General features: G+C 38.7%; 1 protein-coding gene and 1 pseudogene across 1 annotated transcript; one reads left to right on the top strand and one right to left on the bottom strand.

The window, feature by feature from the left end:
- Nucleotides 1–1,283: 1,283 nt before the first annotated feature.
- LOC148565742 (uncharacterized) lies at nucleotides 1,284–2,636 on the bottom strand (annotated as a pseudogene).
- Nucleotides 2,637–18,645: 16,009 nt separating this feature from the next.
- On the top strand, nucleotides 18,646–20,853 carry LOC148565741 (uncharacterized). The gene has a single exon (XM_088486634.1). The coding sequence runs from the start codon at nucleotides 18,646–18,648 to the stop codon at nucleotides 20,851–20,853; it is 2,208 nt and encodes a 735-aa protein (XP_088342760.1).
- Nucleotides 20,854–22,425: the final 1,572 nt, after the last annotated feature.

Raw genomic sequence — 22,425 nt, 5'->3', positions numbered from 1 at the left:
GACTTATTAGGGTTGTAATGGGGTTAGGGTCAAGGTGGGATAGATATGGCTAAGTGGACTAAATTGAATTGAATCCTTGATTAGATTAAGTCTCCCACTCAACCTATATCAATCAAATCACAAAAATGCATTCTAACCACTCATTACTTCTTTTCACACACATTCATGCCTTGGTTTCTATTCAAAACACATGCATTTCTTATACATTCATTTCTTCTTCTTTTTTCTAGGACAAATGCATATGGTTAAAGCAAATTGATACATGAATGTGCATCCATTTTTCCAAATTTTTCAAAGAATACCCAAAACAAAATTTTTTCTACCCATGTTTCCCAAAATTCCCCCACACTTAAATCATGCACACTCCTCAACCTAAGCTAATCAAGGATGCAATCCAAGGTAAATTTATGGTTTTTCGCTTAAGGTTGTGATGTGATAATATCAAGAACAATGGGGCAAATAAAGCTCAAAGGGGTTAACAATGGTAGATGTAGAGGGTAAGCCATATGGGTGAGTGAGTTATGCAAAGATGGCCTCAATCATGCTAAATACAATTCAAAACATCAATCATTGGAAATAAAGAATCAAGCAAAACCAAGATTACAATCATAGAAGAGATATAACACACAATGAACAAAATTAGTGGTTAAAATGTGTAACCACTCATTAAGGCTCAAATCTCACAAGGTATTTGTTCTTTACTCTTCTATGTTCCAAAATAATCATTCAAGCAAATTTGAAAATAATTTTTAAATCAATTCAATAGAATGCTCTTGAAACAAAATTCTTGAAAATCTTTGTTGGTTTTCACCAAAATTATTTCCTATATGTATGTATGTTGGGATGGATGCAAAAAAAAATTTCAAAATTTCCTAGTTCTTTTCCTAATTTTCAACAAGCAAAAAGTAACATGAACAATTAGGATCAAGATAAACTAGGCATGCTATTCACATCATCCAATCACAATCCATATCTATACTATATACTAAGCAAAATAAAGATGCAAGACATATATATATATATATATATATATATATATATATATATATCAAAACGAAAGTGCAATACTAAAGATAAAAACACTAATATATATACAAGCCAAAATACTAAAATGTAGTGCAAAAGACAAAGTATCAGAAATATCCACAAAAGGCATCATAAAAACTGAAAGTAAACTAAATGACAAGTGTTCAGGAGAGAATATTTACACCCAAAAATCGTAGATCCTCCCCCACACTTAATCATGCACTGTCCTCAGTGCCCAAAAAATGGGACCGGGTTGATCAACCATGAGAAGCTCCACCGTCACATGGTGGTGGGTGGTGATGACACTGATAAACAATGATGGCTCGGGATGTCTCTGGGGTGGTCTCAGCTGCCAGCTCCTCAACTGCCTGGTCAACTGGCTCTGCTGCCATCTCTACTATCTGCTCAGCTTTAGCTACCGGCTTCTCAACTCTCTAAACTACTGCCTCCTCAACCGTGGGCTCTGCCGGTCTCTGCTCAGAGGGATCGACGGCCTGGCCAGCTTCAACTGTCGGCTCCTCCGGTGCCGGCTCCTCGATCTCGGCCTCAGGCTCTGGTGTATCCAGAGGAGGTGGCCCAGGGTCTTTACCCTCAAACTTCACCACTATCCACTGGAAGCGGCGAGCGTTGCGGCGCTCGAAACGGTAAAGGAGCTGAATGATCTCCCGACCGAGCTCATAAGGTGTCTAAGGTCGGAGTGTGGGTGCGGGAGCTGTAGGAGGTGCTGAGGGCTCTGTTGCTGATGATGGCTCAGTCCTCTTCCTCTTCTTCTGTGGCGGTCCATCATAGTCGCCGTATGATAAGAATGGCTGCTTGCTGATGAAGACAGACGTTCGGTCTGTTGGGCGTCTCTCCACTCCAGATAAAGCGGCTAATCTGGTGATCATCGATGGGGAGAGAATGTTGTATTTATGTTGTTGGTTCACTTTCCACATCGATTCTCTAATAAAGGGAAGAACAGAGATCCTCTTCCCTTCCAGAATAGCCCAAAGAAAAACCGCCACACGGACTCTAATGTGTGTGGCATGCGTGCTCGGTAGAATATAGTCGGCAATGATTTGTTGCCAGATCCTTGCCTCAGAATTTAGGTCAGTGCACGCAATGCTCAATGGAACTGCTTTATCCCCTTTGTTGTACTCCTATGTGGCCTTAGGCAGGCCAATCTTTTTCAGAACCACATCCAAAGAAAGCTTGCCCATTGTCACGTCCTTGACTATTTGAGTGAAAGCATCCCTAGTCGGAGGAATATGCAAAATATCCAAGAGAGCCTCTAAAGCAGTATCAGAGGTATCCAGGGTGATACCTCTGAGAAAAACAATTGGGGCATCCCTCTTTAGGAAATTCCCGTAGAACTCCTTGACCTGGTGGTCATTGACTTCCACCAGATCGAATTCTACAAATTTCCAATGGTAAAAGTTTAATCTATTAAGAATTTGATCCGCATATTTCTCGGACAAGTTTAGCTTTATCTCGTAGTGAAAGGCTCGCTTTTTCAGTTTCTTATATTGTTCATGGGCTTCAGCATTAATGAATGTGTCCGGTTGGTTACTCGAAGGCACGGGAGGAGGACGAGGCAAAGGATTGGCTTTTTCCTTCCCTTTGCGGGCCATCCTGAAAAAAACAAAAATAGAGTACAACTCAGGAGAAATAGAAAAAAATCACAGAAAGAAGAAGGTTATAATCAAACAATTAAAGTAAGAGCCAATAAGATAAACAAACACTCAATTAAGGAAAAACATGTATACAGCGGTTGAACACTCAAAAGAAAATGTATTTTCCCAAAATCAAGCAACCTAAGTGACAAATGAAGGAATGAACAACAATTAAAGCATACATATGACTTAGCTGTGCAATGCAAGTGAATTCACTTGAAACAAATTGAGTGTTGCAATTGTGCCTTAGAAATCGGAGGAATTTGCAAAAATTGGCACAAAAAGCAATAATTAAAACCACAGTGAAAGCATGTTATTATTCATGTTGAGAGGTGGAAAACAATGAAACACCATACAGCCCTTGTTCGACAAAGCAATCAGTTGAAGAAGCTCAATTCAGATTGCTCAAAAATTTCAGAGGAACAAGTAGCTACATATGTGATCATTTATGTCAAAGCAACATGAATAATCTATAACCACAATTCACTCAGCAAAACCAGTTATGTACTTATAATACACCAGTCAAGTGATTGAGGCTGGGCTTTCAAATCCAATTGGTGTTTAGGCAAGAATGATCAATAAGTACATAACCTGGCAAATTACCTATTCAAGAATGATATGCACAGCGAAGGTTGTCATCAAACAGAGTAATTTCAGAGGTGAAGTCAAGTTCAGGTTGATGTCTCAGCAAAAATAACACAAGGTGCATAACCAAAATTAAAGCTCAGGTAGAATCAAAATCAACATAAAATTTCATAAGTATAAAATAAAATGCCAAAGGAAAGCAAAATTCAAGGCCTATGCTGATCAGACATAGAAATTGAATCAAAAATCCCGTTCAGGCATTTAATCAGGCATGTTATGTGCAGGAATTAAAAGCAGCATTCTCAGTTTAATCAAAGCAGCATTCAAAATTTAATGTAGCAGTTATCCAGCCCAGAAAAATTAGAAATAATCAGCCAGCATCCACATTCAATCCAGAAAAACAGAAGTCATCTAACCTAATGCCACCTAGTTACTAAAATAGAAATTAAAAGAAGCTAAAGAAAGAAAATAAAACAAAACAGTGAAGAGCAGATTACAGGGAAGAAAATAGAACCTGTAATGCAGAAGGAAAGAGAAGAAGAAACGGACAGAGAAGGAGGGAGGTGGTTGCACGGTCGCGGCGGCACAGAAACTCGCTGCCACTGGTGGCTGGTTGCCGGACTGGAAGCGCGGACTAGGGTTTGCTGATGCAGAGACAGGGGTGCAGCTCGGTACAGAGAAGAGAAAAGGGAGAAATGTAGAAGAGAGAGGAGAAGGAAGGAAGAGAGAAAGCGATGGTGGTCGCCGGTGGTGAGCGGTCGGACGGAAGTGATGGTTGGTGGTGGTTTGGAATAAGGGGGTTGGGTGGTGGTGTTGCTTCTCAGAGAAGAAGAGAAAGGAGAGGGTTGGGGGGGTTTATGGGAACTGAAGAGCGACTCTCTCTCTCTTTTCGAATTAACGTTCGAAAAGTGACCAGTGCGGACGCACGAGGTCGTGTGCGGTCGCATATTCGAGAGAAATGGAAGGGCATGCGCGCGCAGAGAGGGGTGCGGGCGCTGCGAGCAGAAGATGTACCGCGACCTGTGTGAACGCACGACGTCGTGTGCGGGCGCACAGTAGGAATGAAGGGGTTGCGTTCACGCGTACAAGGGGTGCTCGTGCTGCAACCAGAGGGGTTGCCGAGGTCTGTACGGGTGCTCAGTGCTATGCGCATGCACAGGCAGTTTTTTTTTTTTTTTGAAGGAAAAAGGATGAAGTGTGCATTCGCACGCAAGATGCGCGGACGCACATGGGGAAAAGAATGCAGTGTACACACGCACAGGCCATGCGCGTGCTGTGAACAGAGGGGGTGTTTGGGAGTGTGCGTGCGCACATTGCTGTGCGTACGCACAGGGACGGGAAAACAGGGGAACTGTGCACGCGCACGGGTCTGTGCAGACGCACAGGACTCTGTTCCTGCAACAAAAATTTTGCCTCTAAGGCATCAAACTTGATATCCAAAGCAGGTTTTCAAGTCCCAAAACATCATAAAACTCCTAAAAACACATTATTTCACTAGAATCACCTAACAAACATCAAAATTCAACTAACCAACTAATCTAAACAATCAATTATTCATGAAATAAAAGCTAAAAGAGAGGAAGTTGGAAGGATATTACCATGGTGGGGTGTCTCCCACATAGCACTTTGGTTTAAAGTCCTGAAGTTAGATTGGTGAGGAGATCCTTGTTAGGGCGGCTTATGTTTCCACTCCTCCTTGAATCTCCAACCAAGTTTGCTCGTGATACGACCTCCGGGGTCCCAAATGAATTGCATCAAACTCTTAAGAGACTTCAAGCTAGCAACTAGGATCCATAAGTGTTTATTCTTGAAGTTGATGCCCGAATCCCATACTTGAGTTCCTCTATCACCATTGACATGCTTGTGCACTCTCCGGAATCCACTAAATTGACTATTGCGCCAAAATTGAACTCTAAATGTTAAGTTGGTTCCTTTGATGAACTTTTCATTTCTTTGCCAAATAACATTCTTCTCTTCACCATCCACTACTCCAAGAAGGGTTTGAAGTTGACAATCCGTCTCCAAGACGGCATTTTGATGCGGGCCTAGAAAGCTTGTTGAAGAAATCTTTACCCGCTCAATTCGTTCTTTCATAACTATCTTTACTTCTTGGTGAATAGAATCTTCCTCAACCTCCTCTAAACCTTCCTCATCATCACTCAAGTTAAAAATCGGAGGTTGTGTGAAGGCCACATCAACATCTCCTTCCAAATCCAATAAGGGAGGCTCATGAAGGCTTTGGCGGGGTTGACCAAGTTGGACAAAAAATCTTGAATGATGGAATCCTCTTGATCACTTTCCCACAATTCTTCATTTGTCTCCTCTTGTGCTTCATGTTGTGACTTGATATCTTCTACTTGATTTTGCAATTCTTTGCTCACTCTACACTTTTCAGTTGATTCTACACATTCATCCACTAGAATTTCTTGGCCATGGCATGAATGCATTGAGGCTAACCGGTCAAGAGTTTCCGCTACTGTGGACATTACTTGCTCTTGCTTCTTCCAGAACTCTTGTTGTTCTTAAATGAGCATGAAAAGTACTTCTTGTGTGGCTTGATCCATATGTGAAGATGAAGATTGTGGTGATGAAGGTTGACAATCAAACTCATGAAGGTAAGGGTTTTGGTTTTGTATGTAGTGGGGTGATGGTGTATAGAATTGGTGACTAGAAAGCTAAGTGTTTGGGTTCCAATAGTGTGCATTTTGGTGATGGTGTGAAAAAGTCATAAAGGGAATATAAACAAAAACTTACTAACAAAATCAAACAAACAACCAAAAAGTGCTATTTACACTATTAACATATCTACAACAACCAAAAGATATAACACCGTTTGCATCCCCGGCAACGGTGCCAAATTTTGATAAGAGAGTTTTATGTCGGTTCGGAATTGATCAAAACAAGAATCAATTCGTTGGTAGCATAGTCCAAACCAACAATGAATTCTCAAGATCAAATATTGAATCCAATACAAAATAATCCAAAGTCTTTCAACCTCGGGTCGTTCTCCCTAGGATGCAATTGGAAGTGTTGCTCTTTCGGTTGTGGAGGCAAAAAGGGGTTTTGAATCAAAGAACAAAAGATTAAAGGAACTAAGAAATCAAAGAACTAAGGAATGATCAAAATTGTAATTCATGCAAGTAAAGAAAAGATGAGATCAAAACTAGTGAAAATGCTATAATTGCAAGAAAGAGCCTTGACTTGGGAATGAGGGTCCAAGGAATCCTATCATCGCCATAACCACAACTATGGTGATTATCATGAGTTAGTCTTGCTTAGTTAACCCCAAACATCGAGGAGTAAGTCAAGCAAGCATAATTGACCTTAATCCATAAGTCCTAACCAACTTACCAACTAGTTAATAAAAGGCTAGCTTCAATGGAAACAAGAGTCAACTAACTCCCCAAGAATTACCACTAAATGTCGGACATTATGACTCTAGTATCCTAGGAACTCAAATCTCAAGCCAAGTTGGGAAAATCTACTCAAAATCTAAAGTTGGCATTTTCACAAACACCTTGTATGCATAAAAGTAAAACATGGAAAATTTGCAAGGAAAGATAACAACTATAACCAACTATCAACGATATCAACAAAAGACAAGCAATCAAGCGTAAAGAAAGCATAAGATATAAAATTCATTGATCAAAACTTCAAGAAACACAAAATTGCAAATATGACAAAGTAACTTGAACCAAAGGAAATTGAAGATAAAGACAATGTAATTAAAGAGAAATTAAAGAGTACTTACAATTAGAGTTGAGCAAAATCAAAGATCAAAACTTCTATAAAATGCTACAATGGAAATGGAAATGAAACCCTAGGAGAGCAATGCTACACTACTCCTACTCCTACTCCTAAAACTATGAAAATTATGTCTAAGTCCTAATGTAAGCTCCTCCTTCATATGTGTTGATTTTTCCCTCATATAGCACTTTAATTCAGCCTTCAAGCCTTCCAAAATGGGCCAAGAGGCCTCAGAATTCGAGAAACACGTGCTTCATTAATGAAATAACGTGCAAGAACCTGTGCGGACGCACAGATGTGTGCGTCCGCACACTGGGCTGAAAGTTGACCTGTGCGTACGCACAGGTGCTTGTGCGCACGCACACTTTGCTGTGTGTGCTTTTCCTTGTTTTCTTCATGTTTTCTCTCTCGTACATGCTTTCTTCCACTTTTGGCTATTCATTCTCTCCTCTAAGGTCTGAAAGCACTCAACAAATATGTCATGGCATCAAATGGAATAAAAGTGGAATTAAATTGCTCATTTCAATCACGAAATTGCATGTTTTCATATTTAGGGTCAAATTAGGGACAAAATACAAAAGTATGCTATTTTGGTGCTTAAGTGTGAGTTCATGTGCTAGAATTCATCCAAATTGACGCAAAATATATCATTAAATATGGACTCATCAGGCTCCAACGGTGACGATGAAGGCCTTCCCTTCCAACGGCGGCAGCACTACTTCCTCTCTCTCTCTCTCTCTCTCTCTCTCTCTCTCTCTCTCTCTCTCTCTCTCTCTCTCTCTCTCTCTCGTTTGCGTGATGACGGCAGCAGTAGCAGTATGCGGTGGCAACGAGCTGGGTGCGACGTAGCTGCCATCAAGACGGCGTCTCCTTCCTCGAGCTCTCCTTCTCTTCCGTGTGGGTGAGGTTGTGCGTGTGTGTTGCGCATTCTTGGAAGATAGGGAAAGGGGGTGGCGGCCAGTGGGCTTTGGGTTAGGGTTTGAGTTGTTTGTTGGTAAATTAAGATTTTGGGTAGTTTAGTAATTTTAATAAAATTAGAGGTGATAGAGTAATTGAAAACTAATTTTAATTTAACACTAATATTATAAAAATACTATTCAATTATCAGCTTATAATTTTTTTCAAATAAATACTCTAATTCAATAATTAGAGATAATTAAATTAATTTCCTTTAAATTATAAAATAATGTTTAAAATCTAATTATTCAAGTCAAAGAATATAAAATTCTCATTATTTTTCAATCACTAAAGCTTTAAATCAATAATAAGAAAGTACTCAATTAATATAAAAATCTCTAAAAATATATTCTCGAATAAGTAAAATAAATCATAAATAATTTATTATTTAATTTTCAAAAATTTGGGCCCTTACAATTCTCACCGTTGTGAACATCTCTACTTGGCATCTCTGTCTTCAAGCTCTCTCTTCGAGCTCACTCTTTCTTACTGCGAATGTCTCTGCTCTTCTCCTCACCGTCAACTTCGTGTCATTGCTCAGCCATCACCTCCTGGCAAAGGCCTCTGCTGCTCAGCCGTCTTCTTTTCTCCCATAAGTACTCAGTACTTTTTTTTTCTCAAGTTAAGTTTTTTTTTATTCTGACTTTTGAGTTCTGAGTTAATTTTTCTGATTCTTATTAACTGTTTTTTCTAAGTTAATTTGTGTGAAATTATTTTGTTGATTGCTGATGATATCTTGTTAATTTTGTTTATTTTTTATTTAATAGAATAGATTCTGACTTCTGAATTTGTATTCTGATTATGTATTGTTAATTTTATGTTCTGATGATGTATGTATTGTTAGCTTGTTGCTGATGTGATTTGAAATTGTGATTGCAGAACTATTCTTTTATCAATTAAAAGTCTGTTTATACATAATTATATACAAATTTAGATTCATAGTCTGAAGAAACAATATTTCACTAATTTGCAAAGTTAAAAATCAAGTTACTAACCTTTCATACTATGAATATATACTGGAATTTATTTATGAAATTTTAATAATAAATTATAGGCAAATTATTACCTAAAATTGTAAAATATTTAAAATTTTGAAATTTTATATTAAAATTTAATTATTTTATTTTATTTTAATTAAATCAGTTCAACTACAATTCAATTTCGATTAGACCATAGTACCAATCAGTCAACGGTTTACTGACCGGTCCAGTTCTCGCAACCTTAGTTGTTATTATTATAGTCTCTACATCACCTAAATGTAGGTATCATGGGTTAATAATTAAATAATATATTTTTTTACGATATTTTAGTATATATTTTGTTATTTTTTGTATTTTTATGTATTATATATTTTTGAATATTTTATTAATCTGATTAATAAAAATATTATAAGACATTGACTTTTGAAAAAGAATAAAAATATTCGACGGGATTATTTTGGAATTTTTAAAACTTTTCGGGGATTATTTTGAGATTTTTTAAATTTTTTGATGACTGTTTTGTACTTCACCCTAGGATTGATTTGTCCAGGTCGCGCACATAGACACTTAACGGCCACCTGTGCGAGTTAATATTCCACATCAGCAATCACCGTTAGGGACTAACAAATGGGATTACATTATCTAACAGAGGTAAATGTTTGGAACTGTTTTATGTATTTTAAAACCTAAGAAGCTAAAGTGTTCGATTTTAAAAACCTGATGTACTTATTTGAGTAATTACTCTTAATATATATTTATATTTATTCTAACTCTTTATTATATTTGTCTACTAAAATTATTTTAAATATCAAAAGTAGTTTTACCAAATATATTGTTTGTAACTTGTATTTATTATAAGTTATTTTTATTTTAATTTACCAAATAAAATTGTTATAACATTTAAAAAGTCATCTTTAAAATATTAGCTTGAATAAGATATTTATAAAAAAAGTCAAAAATTTTATCAAATCAGGTGTAAATGCAATATTAATGTTGCAATATATTGTAAATCGACTGCTGACCCAGTTTGCCTTCACGCTATAGGGAATTTGGCTAGCGCGAAATTTGCAATTGTTTGAGGGTAAGTGTTTAACCCCTAAGAAAGTTCTTACTCAGGCGGGTAAATGTTTAATCGCCCTCATCATCTGTAAACTCCGTGAAATTAGCGAATAATTAATTAATAAATTAATTTTTAATAAAATAAATTAGAAATGTGAATTTTATGGTTTAATAAGATAGAGCTAATAAAAACAAGAATTTTGACACTAATTTCAAAGAATTTGGCCTAAGATTGGGCCAAACCGGGCCCATACTGGGCCCAAGGCCCGACCCATCAGCCCAATAACTTAAAGAAGAGTTCTTCTTCTTCTTCTATTCAGCCAAAAAATGCTGAAGCAAGCTTAAGGGAAGAGAAGGATGGTTCTCAAACCCTTGTCTTCCATTCAAACCACTATATCTTCCCGCTTCGAGCTCCGATCGCCGCACTGTTTATGGCCACAGGTCTGCGGCGTCAAGCTCTACAAAGCCTGGTGATTAATTTGGTAAGGAAGTTTCAATTTCAATTTTAGTTCTTCCTTCCCCAATATTTTGAAAATTGGATATAGTGGGTGTTGAGATTTTGGTCCTTTTATATTATAGGATCCGATTAGCTTGAGAAAAATATTCAATCTTGCTTCATTGGTGCTCGAACAAGGTGACAATCCTAGAACCCTAGCTAATTCATTGATTAACTGTGTTGGGTATTAAATTTTGGGGTATGTGTATGTGATAAATGTGATAGGTGTATATATATATATATATGATATGAAGCAATTGGAAATGTTGGAAGCTTAATTGGAAGCTTGGAATTGGTGATAGTTGCTGAAATTTAGTGTTGAGGGCTTGCTTCTAGCCTAAGTGTATTGTCTTGGGTCATACGAGGAAATCGGCTAAGGTATGGTTTTGGTTTCTCATTTTTAATATATAATGTCTTGTGAAAACTTAGGCTAGACGACTATAGGATAGGAATGATTGCATGAGTATGTTAATTGCTTAGTGCCTTGATGTTTATTGTTGAACAAGGTTGAGTTTTAGCTTGTTGTTGATATTGGGGATAGAGTGCTAAATGATGATTTGATGAGGTTTGACAAAGTATTGAGGGTTGATATGTATTTGTGATGAGTTATTGATTATTTTGTTGGTCAATTGAGGAATTATGTCTGAGATTATGTAAAATTGAGGAATGGTTGAGCGTAGTAGGATGTGGAGATTTTGGTGCTATAAATGGTAAGATGTGGTGCTGTTTGTATGTATAGAATGTTGATATTGAGTTTGATTTTGGTGAAAATAGAGGTTTATGAACTATTTGTGAAAAACTAGTTTTTGGCTGAACTTCGGCGAGCCATAACACGGCTTCCGGACCCCCAAATTATTTCAAACTTATTTCATATGAAAATTGGGTTCATGAAGTTTACGCCGTTCGAAGAACGGATAAAAAATGTTTTAAAACAAAAAAGTCATGCGCGTCGGAAGATTGGAGTGCAAAAATTGAAAATTCTACAGCATTCAGCACTTTTGCTATTCTGCATAGCTTGCGTAGGTGACCAACGTATGCGACGCGACCAACCTATTTGGGTCGGGCATCTCGCATACACCTGACCTTTCAATAATGCACGCCCACGTGTACGCGTGGCCCACACGTACGTGTGACCCCTATTTTCAGCAAATGGGATTTTAGTGTTTTAAACATGATTTTAAACCTCTAAACCTCTATTTCCATTCTTTTAGCCCTAGATCTTAGTAATAGGTCTAGTAATGATATGAAGCTAGGGGAAAGGAGGTATCTTGGGGATGAAGTAAGGTTGGAAAAGTGATGAATTAGCCGCCGGGCCTATTTATTAGACCCTAACCCGGCCCTAGACCTGATGAAACCTATACACTTTCGGGCCATGATTATACCGGGTAAACATCGGGTGAAAACCAGGCCGTTAACATTACATTACCTTGATACCTTCTTATAAGCTAACATATGAAAATATCCAAATTTCCAAGACTCCAACCATTATTTGCATTGTAAAATTCACTTAGAAAAATATAACAAGAACCAACTCTTCTCTAAAATTAAGGCATAACCATAATCAATACTAATATTGTCTAATAACACCAAATATTTAAATCAATATAAATAACACAATATTATGCATTAGTCTAAAATCTTATGCATTTTAAACATAAAACATTAACTTATAGTCTTATAATAACTAATAACACAAAATATTAAGTTTACAATACTTAAATTCCATATAAGAATAGCCATCATCCATCACTAATAACACAAAATATTAATTGTGTATGATGACCGGGCCACCGGGCCGGCTTCGGGTGACCCAAGCCATGGCTCGGACCCGACCCGAAATAATGACCGGGTCTATTTTTGAGACCTTTACCCGGCCCTAGACCCAGTGAAATCACACCAAAATAGCCCCTAAAGTGTTCGGGGCCGGGCCGGGTCTTCGGACCAGGCCGGGCCATGCACACCCCTAGAATTAGGTATGAGAAGATAGGTGGCATAAATATGTATATATACTTCTTAAATTATAAAACTGATAAAAGAAAGGAATGAATATTTCTTCTGAGCACTCTTTCTTGAAAGTGCGACCCCAGGAGATGGTGGGAGGTGGGTATCCCCTTCCTTGTTCCTCCTGGTATTGTAAAATCGCCCCCAACGAGATGGTGGGAGGTTAGGATCCCCTCCTTTATTCCTCCTGGGCATATGAGAACGTACCTCCTGGGTAGACGCAAGGGTTGTGGTTTCGCCTCACTTTCTCCAGGATGCTTAGTATAGAGGCTCCCCGAGTAGATGCAAGGGTGTGGTTCGCCCCCACTTGCTCTGGGTTATGATAAACTATGTATAAAAATGCAAATATATGATATATAAGTAATGTTATGGCTATAATAAATTATTATGAAATGATTATGAATGAATATGAATGAAATGAGGCTTATGTACTTATGTTTTCTGAGATACAAGTGTCCCTGGGTAAAGTACCGTGGCTTGCTACCACGTGTTCCAGGTTGAGACTCGATACTCTGTTGACCCTACGACGTAAGGGTTATTGGCCACGTATAAATTCTTGAGAAGGATATCCCCCAATGAGCAAAATTTATATATATGAATGAGAAAAAGCTATGCATAGACCCTTGGGGATGCGCGTCAAGGGACAGTCCAGGGTTTAGCAGCCAGACTTGTCGGGTTGGCTTTATAACCAACAGATGAGACTCATCAGCCATAGGACATGCATACATCATATGCATATTGTTTGAATTGCTTGTTTCTGCCTTAATTGGGAATTCCTAAGTGAATTTACTATGTTAATTGTTATATTTGCTATTCGCAGTACTTGTATTCTACCTGTGTTTGCCATTGTCTGCTTGTTTGTTTGTGCCGTTTCACCGGTGTTGGAGGATCGGAGGAAAGGCGGAGGAGTTAAGGATTTTAGATAGGTTTAAGATTTGGTTAAGTTAGGAATCCTTAGAAAACCACCTTGAGTTATGGTTTCTGTTTTAGTTCTTAAGCTTTATAATCTAAGTGTCGGCATTCTAGGATTGCCTTTGGCTTTTCCAAGACCTTATATCTTATGTGTGTGGCACTTTTACCATGCTGAGAACCCCTGGTTCTCATTCCATACGAATATTTTGTGTTTTCAGATGCAGGTCGAGAGGCACCTCGCTAGACGTCTGGAGCTCTGCAGTGAAGTGGATCTTTTGGGACTTTATTTTGTATAGTTTATATATGATCATATGTATAGAACTCTCCTGACAACTTGTTTTACTTTTATTCCTCTTAGAGGTGTGTGAAGAACTAGGGTTTTATATATGTATTTTGGGCTATAGGTTTTGTATATATGTATGTAAATATTTTCTGGCTAGCCTTAGCTTCGCAAGCTGAGTTAGGAGCTTGATATTCTGTACTATTGACCCTCTACTCTTGTTTTCTATATAGATATGTTAGTGAACCTTAGCTTTCTTCGTATGCAAGTAATCCTTTTATCTGAGTGTTGCACTTTTAATTTTGCAATTTTCGCTTTACCTATTCTTTAAGGCTCCTCGAATACTACGTTCTTTCTATTATTATTATATATATTTATTTTATTTTAGAGGTCGTAATACCACACCACCTCTGTTTTATGACTTAAGCGTAAAGCTCTATGTGGTAGAGTGTTACATCATCCATCTTGAGAGTTTTTGTCTTTTTTACTTTTTTTTCTTAGACATTTTTTGAATGATTTTGCTTTTTTATTGTTTGGGAGACCCCATCTGATGTCTGTGGAGTTAAACCTCAAAGTAATCCTTGAAGTTAATAGTTACCCAATTTCGTCCTTAAACTTGCACTTCGGGACTCAGTACTCCCTAAGGCACTTTTCATCCATCAGAAAGCTGAAACGACATCGTGTTGTAATAATAAAAAAATCCCAAGCCCCTTATTCAACCCGAGCCCTTCTTCTTCCCCTTTCCCAACCCGATCCCCTTCCTCTTTCTCTCTATTGCTGCCTCTCGCCGGCCTCAGTCACGGCACCGCACCGCTCACCCGCTTCCCAACCTAGTCTCTCATACTCTTGTCTCCTCTTTGTGTCCCTCTGCCTCCCTTTTCTCTTGTCTCCTCTCAGTCTTCCTCTGCAAGTTGGAAGAGTCAGTAAGGTTAAAATTTTTGAAAATTTTTGCCCTGGGATTTTTGACCGATCTCAGTCTATCAGAAATAGAAAGAAAACCCAAATTTAACATGGGTCAACCAGTTAATCAAATATGACAGAACATGGGATGCTAGCTTAATTCACACAAATTTCAACATAGAGATTACCAACAGCTTTTTCAGACAATTATCAGAGAAAGTAAAGATTGTATTACCTGGGCAAAAGAGAAGTCTGGTCAATACTCTATGGCGTCCGGATACCAAGATGCATTTGTTTTCTTCTATCACCTAATTGATCAACTCCTTGAGGTTTGTAGACAAAAGGCGTTGTGGAATACAATTTGGGACTTGAGATGCTCTCCAACGATTAAGAATTTTGTTTGGAAGCTCCTCTACAATGGTTCTCAAGTTCGGCAGTGGTTCCACGATAGATTTCTGAACATTAAAGATAGATGCCCTCGATGCAGAGAAGAAGGGGAATCAATCATCCATTGTCTGGTTCACTGCATAGATGCAAATCAAACCTGGCAAAGAATGACTTGGCCATGGTAGCTAACATCCTCTGGGCTATTTGGAGAGGAAGAAACTTGAATGTCTTTGAAGGAAAAGAAACCTCCCTAACATTATACTCTCTCAGGCGTTGGAACTCCATGCTTGAATGTTGGACGAGATGGGAGATGGCGCAGCAAATGCGAGTGAAGAGGAGAGAACAGAGTAGCGTCAAAGAGGAGAATGGATGTGATAGAGAGACTAGGTTGGGAAGGGGGCGAGCGGTGCGACACTGTGATGAAGCCGACAAGAGGCAGCAACAGAGGGGAAAGGGAAAGGGAAGGGGCTCGAGTTAAGGAAGGGCTCAGGTTGAAAACGGGGCTTGGGTTTTTCTCTTTTTTTTTTAATTAATGCAAAACAACGTCGTTTCATCTTTCCAATGGACGGAAAGTGTCTTTGGGACTACTATGAGTCCCTGAGTGCAAGTTCGAGGACGAAATTGGGTAACTATTAACTTTAAGGACCACTTTGAGATTCGAGTGCAACTTGATGACAAGTCATCTTAGCCTAGTTTCACTAGCCTTTTTCTTTTGTTTTCATTTAGTTTTATGCACTTTCTTGCATTATAAATTAGCCATTTGAATTGGAATTGCTTGGTTTCCTTAAATCAATCAACCATCTTTAATTGATACAAAATCATGAGGTTCAAGCTAACTTTAGTTGATAATTAATTAATTTATAAACCTTGTGAATTTTGTGATACTTTGATCGGTTGTTTTGATTACTTGTAGGTGAAGAAAGGAAACAAAAGGAGTGCCAACATTATGGAAGAAGGTTGCAAGAATGGGTTTGAGAAAATGGAATTCACGTTTGAGCTAACGTTTGCCTCAAACGTCAACTCAAACGTGAGTAGCAGTTGAAGAACACCCTGGGAAAAGCCAACGTTTGCGCCAACGTTTGCCTCAAACGTTGAGGTCAAACGTTGGCTGAAGAATGAAGCTCCTGGAAAGCAATGTTTGAGCCAACGTTTGCCTCAAACGTGAGGTCAAACGTTGGCTCCAAAAGAGAAGAGAATTGAAGCTCCTGGGAAGGCAACGTTTGCGCCAACGTTTGCCTCAAACGTGAGGTCAAACGTTGGCGCCAAAGAGAAGAGAAATGGCATCCCTGGAGGCAGCAACGTTTGAGCCAACATTTGCCTCAAACGTGAGGTCAAACGTTGGCTCCAAAAAGAAGAAAGTTGGAGCTCCTGGGCACAGCAACGTTTTAGCCAACGTTTGACTCAAACGTGAGGTCAAACGTTGGCACCAAACAGCATGAAGGGGCATACTTCAAACAAGAATAACTTGAGTTATAGATGTCCAATTGAGGTGATTCCAAGTGGGTTAGAAAGCTGACATTCAGAGCTTTCCAACCATATATAATAGTCTCTATTGGGCACAAAATTGGCAACGCGACAAGAGGACAAAGTAGCCCCCAAGAAGCATACAAGAAGGGAGGTCCACGTTTGAGCTCACGTTTGACCTCAAACGTTGAGCCAAACGTGGAAGACAGCACATGGCCTAGCTGCATAATGCCTCACTCAAGTAACGTTTGAGTCAACGTTTGCCTCAAACGTTGGCTCAAACGTGAATGGTTCATGGCCTGGTTCACTAATGGATTTCCTCCCAACACCAAGAGCAATCAACAGAGGCTACTAGCAACCCAATTCCATCAAGGCTAAAGGCCCAATTCAAGGCTTAATGATCATTTGAAGGAAGTGTATAAATAGCTTAGGATTTGAAGTTTTAGGAGAGTTTTTTTCATTTTAGAGTTTTCTTTAAGAGCTTCCCTTTTCGTTTTTTGAGAATAGCTTTCTTTTCAGTTTTGCTCAGAGTTCACTTTATTTTTCTTAGCATTGTTGTTTAATTCAAGAGAATTTGGGAGGAGAATTGATCTCTCTTCTTCCTTGTTCTTGCCCAGCACTCTTTACTTTTCTTGTCTTGGATTTTGGGTGGAGAATTGAAGAAATTCTGTTTCAATCTCACCTTGGGATCTTGTTTAATTTTCTGCTTAAGTAAATTTCAGTTTCGGTTCATTGCTTTTCATCTACTTTCTTTGCAATTTACAATTTCCTTTGCAATTGTTCTTGTTGGATCTAGGAAGGCATTGAGATCTAGACTTGGTTTTCTAGTCTCTTGGATCCTGAGATCCGAATTTCCCATTTCCCATTCCCTGTTTTGCTCATTTACAATTCTGTTTCTAGATCTGATTCAATCCAAGTGTTCTTCTATTCCTCTGCTTGTTGCAATTTTACATTTCTGTGTTTAATTTCTGCAAATCCAACTCCCCATTCCCTTTACAATTCAAGTCATTTACATTTCTTGCACTTTAAGATTTTGCAATTTACATTCCTTGCGTTCTAAGTTTCTGCCATTTAATTTCTTGTTCTTTAAGATTCAGCACTTTAATTCCTATTCTCTTTAATTTCATGCCAATTACCCATTCCCTTTACTTTTCATGCAATTTAATTTCTGTTAATCACAAATCACTCAACCAACACTTGATTCGCTTGACTAAATCAACCACTAAACTAAAATTGCTCAATCCTTCAATCCCTGTGGGATCGACCTCACTCACGTGAGTTATTATTACTTGATGCGACCCGGTGCACTTGCCGGTGAGTTTTGTGTCGGATCGTTTTCCGCACACCAAGTTTTTGGCGCCGTTGCCGGGGATTGAATAGATTGACAATGATTAAGTGAGGTGGTAGTTTAGATCAAGCACTTTTTCTTTTCTGATTCTTTAATCTTGGACTAACCCACTAACTGTTTGAATTTTTGCTTAAACTAAACTTCATTCTAGCAATAGATTGAAGTGTTATTGTTGGTGTTTCTTTTGTTTTGTTTGTATGTCAGGTACAGGGAGATCCATTCCTGTTTTATCTGAAGCTGACCAGAGAACTCTTAGAAGGTTAAGAAGAGCTGAAAGAGGGAAAAATATTGTTGGAGAAGAAGAATCTGAGGAAGAATATCACGAGATGGAAGGAGATACATCTAATCCAGGAGAAGGAGTTAACAATCACCCACAACAGAGGAGAGTATTGGCCTCCTACACCTTTGCAAATGCTAGACATTGTGGAAGCAGCATTCTCACCCCTAATGTCAATGCAAATAACTTTGAACTGAAGCCACAACTCATCACATTGGTCCAAAACAACTGCTCGTTTGGGGGAGGATCATTGGAGGACCCAAATCAACATCTATCTACCTTCTTAAGGATATGTGACACTGTCAAATCCAATGGTGTGAATCCTGAAACTTACAAGCTCCTGTTGTTCCCGTTCTCATTAAGGGACAAGGCCACACAATGGCTTGAAACTTTTCCCCAAGGAAGCATCACTAGTTGGGATGACTTGGTGACTAAATTTCTAGCCAAATTCTATCCACCCCAAAGAGTCATCAGACTGAAAATCGAGGTGCAGACATTCACACAATTAGATGCCGAATCCTTGTATGAAGCATGGGAGAAGTACAAAGCCTTAATCAGAAAGTATCCCCCAGAGATGTTCAATGAATGGGACGTGCTGCAAAATTTCTATGAAGGCCTGACATTGAAATCTCAGGAGGCATTAGATCATTCTGCTGGAGGTTCACTACAACTGATGAAAACTGTTGAGGAAGCCCAGAATCTTGTGGACATGGTGGCCAACAATCAATATTTCTTTGCTCATCAAAGAAACCGCCAACCATCACAAAGGAGAGGAGTAATGGAGCTAGAAGGAGTAGACTCAATCTTGGCTCAAAACAAGATGATGCAGCAGCAAATTCAACAACAATTTGAGCAAATGGCCAAGAGGATTGATAGCCTCCAAGTTGCAGCAGTTAACACAAGCCAACCATCATCCACATGGGTGCAAAATGAAGAGACTCAAGAGGAGCAGCAGCAAGAACAAGTTCAGTACATGCACAACCAAAACTCTGGACAGAATGAAGTGTATGGAGACGCATACAATCCATCCTGGAAGAACCACCCGAACCTCAGATGGGGAGACAATCACAACCAGAACCAACAACCATGGCAGAGGAACTCAAACCAAAACACTTCAAGAAACAACCAAAACCACAACCAGGAGCAAACTAACCAAAACCCTTACAGAAAACCTCAAAACAACTACTCCAACCCCAACCATTATCAATCCAATAACCAACCCACCAACCAAAATGCCTACCATCTACCATCCACACCTCACAACCCACCACAAGTGTCACCAGAATCTCAAAGAATCATTAACTTGGAAACCTTGATGGACAAGATGTGGAAACACCAAGAAATAACAACCAAGAACCATGAAGCTTCCATGAAGAGCTTAGAGAGGCAGATTGGGCAAATCTCCAAACAGATTTCTGTTGAGAAACCTTCAAGCTCACTTCCGAGTGACACCATTCCTAATCCAAAAGAAGAGTGCAAAGCTATACAATTACGGAGTGGAAAAACATTGATAGACAACAACAAGGAGGTAACCAAGAAGCCTTTGGATAGCAACAAAGAATCATCAGAGAAAGGGGAAGCTAGCAATGAAGACATGACAACAAGAAGAAGTGCCCCAGAGAAGCTCAAAGAGAAAGACAACCAGCCACATAGTTCAAAGGAAGTGATTCAGGGACAGCAGCAAGTGGAGAAGAGCATTACACCTTCACTACCACACCCTCAGAGGTTCAACAAAGAGACTAAGGACCAACACTTTCATAAGTTCCTTGAGACTTTCAAGAAGCTAGAAATCAATATTCCCTTGGCTGAAGCATTGGAACAGATGCCCTTATATGCCAAGTTCTTGAAGGAACTCATTAACAAGAAAAGAAGCTGGCTGGAGAAGGAGACTGTACTTCTCTCTGAAGAATGCAGTGCACTCATCAGAAAAGGACTCCCTCCCAAGTTGGAAGATCCAGGAAGTTTCTTCCTACCTTGTACCATTGGAAGTCTATTTATCAACAAGGGGATGTGCGATTTAGGAGCAAGCATAAATCTGATCCCATCCTCTTTAGTGAAAAAGCTTGGCATAGAGAAGGTGAAACCAATACAGATGTCATTGGAATTGGTGGACCAGTCAGTAGTACATCCCAAAGGAGTGATCGAAAACCTTTTAGTTAAGGTTGACAAGTTCATTTATCCTGCGGATTTTGTAATCTTGGAAACAGAAGAAGAAGGAAACAATTCGATTATCTTAGGAAGGCCATTTTTAGCTACCGCCAGAGCCATCATAGATGTAGAGCAAGGAGAACTAACTCTTAGGATGCATGAGGAAAGCATTACTCTGAAAGTGTTCCCAGAACGACAAAATTCTGAAGGAAGAAACCAAGTCATCAATGACTGTTTCTCAAGGCAAGTAATCAACACTTCAGTAAAGCAGAAGAATGAACAGATGCAAGGAAAAGAAGGCACTCAAAAAGAAATTTGGAAGATAACCAAGAAGGAAAGTGCCACAACTAAAGCTACTGTCAAGGAGGAAAGGTTAACCAGAAAAAGGAAGAAAAATAAGAAGAAGGCTCACAAAGGGTGGAAGAATAAAAAAATCCCAACAGAAGGGCTCTCCAAAGGTGACAAAGTGCAGTTAGTCTATCAACAACTGGGAGCAAGCCAACAGACTGATGATTACTATACTGTGAGCAAAATAATCTCACTAGAACATGCTGAGATAGAACATCAAGCAACAAAGAAGAAGCTCACAGTCAGAGGGGACAAATTGAGGCACTACAACCATCAACCACCATAAAAGAAAGCCCCAATGTCAAGCTAGTGACAATAAAAGAGCGCTTGTTGGGAGGCAACCCAATCTGAGGTAGTTTTCTTTTCATAGCCTTTTCAATAAAAATGTCGAATGATTGGTATGCATTGCAAGAAGCTAAGTTTGGTGTTGCACACCAAAACAATTTAAGGGAGAATGAAGGATTCTAAGTTTGGTGTTCCACCAAAACATCATTTAAAAGCACATTCTCACTTCTTGCGTAATACTAGCTCCAGGCAATCAAACATATCATTCAACTACTTAATTGCTCTCTAGTTTAACCACATAAGCTTTAGCAAGAGCACAAGATTTTACACATAGTAACTTGTTGCATCAGAGGAAGTGGCAAGGAACTAAATTTGGTGTTCCCACACCAAATTAAATCCAAAAGCCGCACTCAATTTATGCATACTAATCAGTCACCCAAAGGGCTTGGAAAACAAGCAACTTTTGAGAATTGTGCAGGGAACTAACCACAAATTGAAGACATTACGCACCATGACGCAAAAAGGGAACAACAGAAAGGAAGACAAAAGAACTGCAAACCAAGAGGTTGTATCTATACTTAACTTCTGCTGTTGAGAAATGCTATGATTTATATCTTGCTAAAGTATTCAGTTAGTACGAGTAAAAAAAAAAAAAAATTTTAAGCTAGTCTAAGTGTGTGCTTGGGTGGTTACTTTCACTTAACTAATGCATGCCTTGTCACCTGCATATTTTCAATTCAATGAAAGAAATGTTTGAAACATGAAGTAAGATGGTTCATTGTTAGCTAGAAGTCAAATAATAGTAAGTGGTGGCATATATGTGTGATGGTGTGGCAACTCACTATCAGTGAATAAAAGGAATAGATTGTTCTCTCTTTAAGAAGAAAGCAGCTCACTGTCTATGAATCTCAATCAAATAAAAGTCCTTGTGTGAAAAGAAAAAAAAAGAAAAGAAAAAGCCAAAAATGGCAATAGAACAAAAGAAAAATAAAAAGAAACAGAGCTAGACACCAATAGCTTGAACCTTAGAATATATGTCTGTGGTGTCTTTGTATTGGGATCTGCTTGGATTATTAAGTTCTTTGGAGTGCATCAACACTTGGTGACTTGGGTTAACTAACCCGGGATCATCAACTGAAAGTCCACTATCAAGAGCAACCTAACTACAAGGCATTTAGTAACCCAAAGAGGTACTGGGCATCAATGTTCTAAGAAGGAATGTGAGCCAAGTGTTTATAGTGAATAATGTGTCAAGCATAAGTAAAGAAAAGAGCTTGCTACACATGACACTGAACTAAAGCTTATAGAAAAATAGTAACCAAGGACAAAGAAATAATGAGAGGTCATAGCAGTGTATTGCTTGATGCTTAAAGGAAACTTTCTAGGCCTAATTGTCAATAAAAAGTGGATAAGTTACATATCTTCATAAAACCCCATGAACTACCAGTAATATTCTGCTAACATGAGCATTCTCTTTCGTTTTCATTCTTTCTTCTTAATAATTCTTTTCTTGCTTGGGGACAAGCAAGTTTTAAGTTTGGTGTTGTGATGACAAGTCATCTTAGCCTAGTTT

Source organism: Arachis ipaensis, chromosome B5 (genome assembly GCF_059453495.1).
Source record: "Arachis ipaensis isolate K30076 ecotype BB chromosome B5, ASM5945349v1, whole genome shotgun sequence".
Classification (NCBI taxonomy): Eukaryota; Viridiplantae; Streptophyta; class Magnoliopsida; order Fabales; family Fabaceae; genus Arachis; species Arachis ipaensis.
The sequence above is the reverse complement of the archived record's forward strand: the minus strand, read 5'-3'. Positions and strand labels throughout refer to the sequence as shown.

Bases quoted from the DNA above. Each gene is read 5' to 3' on its own strand.
- LOC148565741 (XM_088486634.1), top strand. From the start codon at position 18,646: ATGTTCAATGAATGGGACGTGCTGCAAAATTTCTATGAAGGCCTGACA.